Genomic DNA, 6,000 nt, shown 5'->3' with positions numbered 1-6,000 from the left:
AAAGGTAGATTAACAGGCAGTAGTAAGGAGTAATGGTAGATCAATAGCCAGTAGTAAAAACAGAAAAATAAAAATCACAATGGTGCCAGATCTAACACATGATGATTAGTGAGTGACTGAAGGACCCTCCTGACTATCATGGATTTGGATGAAATTCTGTCATTTTTTTATGGGATCTTCCAATGGAGCCTTGATCACAAATGTAAATCTAGATTAAAGGACTTAAATCTACTAGACAACCCTTCTTAATAGGCGGATAATCAGCTATAGTCTTTCAATATTCCATCAGAGTAGAAGTCTGTTCTGACTATTGGGATATACAGTGCCAAAATCAAAAGTCTTGGGCCAGTCTAGGAGTTAAGTATTACATTTTTTATTTTGTTCCGTGCCTGGAAACTATTAAAGAAGGTGTTGTGCAATAGTAGAAACCCTGTCAACTTTTTCCCTTTTTATCATACAGAAAAGTTGCTTGTTACTAATTATGCTAACATATGTACAATTATATATTTACCTGAATGTATATTCTCCATTAATTGCAGGATGGTGGAGTACTCCTTGGATCTCCAGAACATTAATTTATCTGCTATTCGTACTGTGCGTGTCCTAAGACCCTTGAAGGCCATCAACAGAGTTCCTAGTAAGTGTCCTTTGTGCTCTAGGTATGGTATCCTGAGACTCTTTAGTTGCTGCCTAAATACAGGTCCCAACATAGTCTACCACATTGCTTTGTTGGGGTATGCTGGAAATTGTAAATTATCAACTGAAAAGTTGTCAGTTTCCTTAGAATTTTCTTCTCAAATATCTTTGAACTTTTCGTTTTTTCTTGTTGTGGATGAGAAGTTGGTGGAACATGGGGGTGTGTTATCTTTGTCTGGGACCCCCTTTAGCTCTTTGTCTGCATATTTGCATGCTATCTTTATCATAATTTTGACAACAAAGATTTCTTTTCACACTTTTTTATAACTTTATGATAATCAGTTAAGCTATGTACATTAACAGGGCTATTCAGACTAAGAGCTAGGGGAATCCACTACATGTACCGACCCCTCTATCTGTATTATTGTACTGTCTGTCTGTGCATACTGTACTTCTTCTCTCAGGGCCAATTCCGCCTTTAGCTCTCCATCTCATCGCCTGTCTTTCTCCGGCCAATCAGCGGCTTGCCTTTGTTACTAAGCCCCGCCCATTCCATGCGTCCTCGTCCAATTGTGTCACGTAAGTGCTTGATTCTTTTACGTACCTAAATGTTTCTCTTGGCTGGTTGTTTTCACTGCTTTGAAACATTGCACCCTCCATCTGGTTTTACTTTATTTCCAAATTTTAAAAAATTTAAAGCATGAATAAAACAAACCAAAGTAATGCAATTTTAAGTTGTGAACAATACAAATGCAACAATAACAATGCACTATAGACATACTTCTAAAAGAAAAATAAAGAGGCTATACTGTGCAAACTGTTAAGACTTCTGATGAAGGGAAACTAACAGATACAAACATGTAGGTTAATTTTAGTGATAAGGGGATCAGGAAAAATTCAAGTTAGCCTGATTTTGCATCTATCCCAGGTTTACAAAGAAGTTATTCTCTGTGATTTTAAAGTCTCGTATTATTCAACCCTGCAACCTCCAGCTGTCAGCTTTATGATGGCTGGTTATGAAGAATAGAGGGGTCTCCACACTGTTTTTTTTAATTATTTAAATAAATAATTTAAAAAAACTGTGTGGATTCCCCACATTTTTGATAACCAGCCAAGCTAAAGTAGGCAGCTGGAGGATGGTATTCTCAGGTTGGTAAAAGGGCCATGGATATTGGCCTCCCAGCCTAAAAATAGCAGTCAGCAGCCACCCCAGAAAAGCCGCATCTCTTAAGGTACCGTTACACTAAACGATTTACCAATGATCACGACCAGCGATACGACCTGGCCGTGATCATTGGTAAGTCGTTGTGTGGTCGCTGGGGAGCTGTCACACAGACAGCTCTCTCCAGCGACCAACGATGCCGAAGTCCCCGGGTAACCAGGGTAAACATCGGGTTACTAAGTGCATGGCCGCGCTTAGTAACACGATATTTACCCTGGTTACCATTGTAAAAGTAAAAAAACAGTACTTACTCACATTCCTGTCACGTCCCACAGCGTCAGCTTCCCTGCACTGTGTAAGCGCCGTCCGTAAAGCAGAGCGGTGACGTCACCGCTGTGCTCTGCTTTACGGCCGGCCGGTGCTGACACAGTCAGTGCGGGAAGCTGACGCCAGGGGACGTGACAGGAATGTGAGTATGTACTGTTTTTTTTTAAAACTTTTACAATGGTAACCAGGGTAAATATCGGGTTACTAAGCGCGGCCCTGCGCTTAGTAACCCGATATTTACCCTGGGTACCAGTGAACACATCGCTGGATCGGCGTCACACACGCCGATCCAGCGATGACAGCGGGTGATCAGCGACCAAAAAAAGGTCCTGATCACTCCCAGCGACCAACGATCTCCCTGCAGGGGCCTGATCATTGGTCGCTGTCACGCATAACGATTTTGTTAGTGATATCGTTGCTACGTCACAAAAAGCAACGATATCGTTAACGAAATCGTTATGTGTGAAGGTACCTTTAGATGCTCCAATTCTGGCACTTTGCCCAGTTCTTCCCACTTGCCCTGTGGCAATTTACAAATTTATTTTAAAATTATTAACCCAGTTATACTCACCTTACACCCAATCCATTGAACCTGTGGTCCCCTGCCCAAGGGTAGATTAACAGGCAGTAGTAAGGAATAATGGTAGATCAATAGCCAGTAGAAGAAACAGCAAAATAAAAATCACAACAGTGCCAGATCTATCACATGATGATTAGTGTCTGAAGGACCCTGCCGACTATCATGGATTTGGACAAAATTCTGTCATTTTTTCTGTGAAATCTTCCAATGGAGCCTTGATCACAAATGTAAATCTAGGTTAATGGATTGACGGCTACTAGACAACCCCTTCTTAATAGGCTGATAATCAGCTGTAGCCTTTCAATATTCCATCAGAGTAGAAGTCTGCTCTGACCATTGGGAAATACAGTGCCAAAATCACAAGTCTGGGGCCAGTCTAGGAGATAAGTATTACCTTTTTCATTTCGTTCCGTGAATGGGAACTATTAAAGAATGAGTTGTGCAATAGTAGAAAACCCTAAACAGCCCAGTAAGTGGTACAGCGCTGGAATCAGGGTCTCAACCCCTAGATCATGGTGCTGTCAGGTTACATAGCGGATTCCCTTTAGTGGGGTTGTCCACTATTTAGACAAACCCTTCTAAATCCCTATATTTCCACCAAGTAAAATAATAACACTTATACCCACTTGTGGTGCTGGCACTGTTCAAGCAGCATCAACACAAACTCTCCTGGGGTTCACTTGACATTGTCAGGTCACAAGATCACTGTGGCAAATCAGCTTTGGTTTCACATTACTGTTCTATAGACGTAATTAACTTCCAGAGGAAATCAGACCTACGACTGCTCTCTCATTTCCTCTGGATGTCTTAATTTGTCCCAAAGAGGGGAGAGGGAAGCGGAAGCTGATTGGCCTCAGGGATCACATGACATAATAATATCATGTGATCACTGGGAGATCCAGTGGCAACATTGCTGAAATGGCATAAATCCTACACAGGAAAAGGAGTACAAGCTAAAACAGAAATCAATAAAATAAATATTTTATTAATAAATAGATAATAGTAACCTCTATAAGGACAGACATGAGCAAGGCACAGACAAAATCTCATGCGTGGGAAAGCATCGCCACTGTAGTAACAAAAAGGGCTATCCAGCAGACTACAGAATCCAATGAATTTTACAATACAGGGGCAAATATATAGATTTAGTCAGTAAAATAGGCAGAAGGCATGAGATTTTCCATCAACCCTTATTCTAACCTGCCAGACATACTGCAAAGTATAAGGGAATACCCCTTTAAGGACCACTGGACTCACCCATGAAAGTTTCTGTCGGTGCGTGCTAGATAGCAGCCCCAACGCACGTTTCAAGTGGGCTTCTTCGGGGTTGTAATTTTACTTGGTGGAAACAGAGACTTGGAAGGGGTTATCTGAGAAGGGGGAACCAATGTGTTGTACTGTTGTGGTAAGGATCTATAATGAACCATATTTGTCACTATTGTTATGACAATAACTACTTTTATTAGGCATAATTTTGCAGATATAAAACTGTTCGAGAACTGCTGGTGCCAGAACAAATGTCTAAAAATGTTCAAGCAGTCAGAAGCTAGATGGTCAGAGGTTTTCCATTTCTGATTTAGTCAGGTCACGATAAAAAGTTCAATTAACTTGTAGAGTTACCAGATCATTTGCAATGCTGTAGAGGCTTTTATATCTGAGGCTGAATAGTAACAGGCCTAATGCAGTCTATTACAGAGGCATTAGAGATGCTCTCATCCCGGGGAGGATGGTACTCCAGTCACTAGAGAATCATCTGCACACAATGGGGTTCTAATGAGACCTGCACAAGTCTCCAGGCGCATGATTACATCCTACGTGACACCGCCAGAAACTGCTAACCTGAAAGAATGATTGTTTAGACCCTTGAGTGAATAAAGCCGTATACCAGAAGATTAAGAAACTCTTTATCTGCCAATATAAAGATATTGGCATGGCATGCTCCAAATTAACCTACAATTTGGTCTTGTTTTGTGTCTTTTCCCTTAACACGAAACTTGCTGATTTGATCAGAAACCTTCAGGCTTTAGTTGTTTTTGGCATGCAGAATAACTTAGTTTGCTCTGCTTTTCTACCCGAAGGAATAAAAACACATAAATCTAACAACTTCTTATATCTGTCCATCGAGGACCCTAAACATACATTTACACTTCTCATGCAATGGTCACAGGTGATCGGAGTCAGTTCCATACAGAGTAGGTGCAGGTTGTGCTATACAGCCAGCACCTGCATCGAAGGGCACATATAACACGGACGACAGGTGCACAGAATGCTCGGACTGGCTGGCGGCTCTCCTGACTCAAGCGTGGCAGCATGTATTTCTATGCAGCTGTCACGCTTCGTTCAGGAGAGCCGCCAGCCAGTCCTTGCACAGCAATGCTATCAAAGTCTGTGTTACATGGCCGTCTGTCCGTGACTTACCAGCAGCGATCAGAGCTAGATTGCTAACGCTGAACCACTTAAATGCCTCTGTCAGTCTCTCAGTCCAGCTTTTAAGTGGAGCAATCACATAACGCAACCATTGTGACTCCCAGCGCCACCATCCACCACCACAACATTGTGATAGGTCATTTTTACTAAACAATGAATACCATAAAATCGGAACTAAAAAAACAATGGATGTTGAATAGCGCTTTTTTTTTAGCATTTTCCAATATTTTAATTTTTCGTTTTTCAGTAAGTTATATGGTAAAATGAATTGTGTGATTCAAAAAGGCAACTCGTATATTTTGAAGGTAAAATGATAAAGTTATGACTTTTGGAAAAAGGGTGGGAAGAAACGAAAGCGTAAAATTGGGTTGGGAAGGGGTTAATAAATTTGTAGCAATTCATTCAAACATTTTTTTTTATTGGTGTATGAAAACCACAGTCTTAATAAATTTGGTTCCTTTTTCTCTAGAGAACTAAAGCTGATCAATTGGCTCGACTACGAAATCTATAGGAGCATGTAAGGCAATGTTCGCACTCAGCAGCCATGTTGAGGCTTTAGCCACAGCAGCCTTGTTCTTTCCACTATTTCCCTACACAATTACTTAATCATGCAAGGACACAACTTTTTCACCTACAGAACCGTGTGGCCATTATGATCGTCCACAGGGTCTTGCAGGAAAAAACAAATATTTCCCTGCACGAGTAAGAGATTATGCAGAGAAACAAAGGAAAGACCAAAGAAGTATAGGTCTTCTGTGGCTTTTGTCACCTACTCTAAAGGTACCGTTACACTAAACGACTTACCAACTATCACGACCAGCGATACGACCTGGCCGTGATCGTTGGTAAGTCATTGTGTGGTCGCTGG

General features: G+C 41.2%; 1 protein-coding gene across 1 annotated transcript in view; it reads left to right on the top strand.

Annotated features, from left to right (window-relative positions):
- Positions 1 to 540: 540 nt before the first annotated feature.
- Positions 541 to 6,000, top strand: part of CACNA1I (calcium voltage-gated channel subunit alpha1 I) — a 459,676-nt gene continuing 454,216 nt past the window's right edge. The window contains exon 1 of the mRNA XM_069737599.1: positions 541 to 637. Coding sequence (XP_069593700.1) covers positions 541 to 637 — 97 coding nt within the window. The remainder of the gene's footprint in view (positions 638 to 6,000) is intronic.

This window comes from Ranitomeya imitator, chromosome 8 (assembly GCF_032444005.1).
Source record: "Ranitomeya imitator isolate aRanImi1 chromosome 8, aRanImi1.pri, whole genome shotgun sequence".
Classification (NCBI taxonomy): Eukaryota; Metazoa; Chordata; class Amphibia; order Anura; family Dendrobatidae; genus Ranitomeya; species Ranitomeya imitator.
Note: the sequence above shows the minus strand (reverse complement) of the source record. Positions and strands in the feature narration are given on the sequence as shown.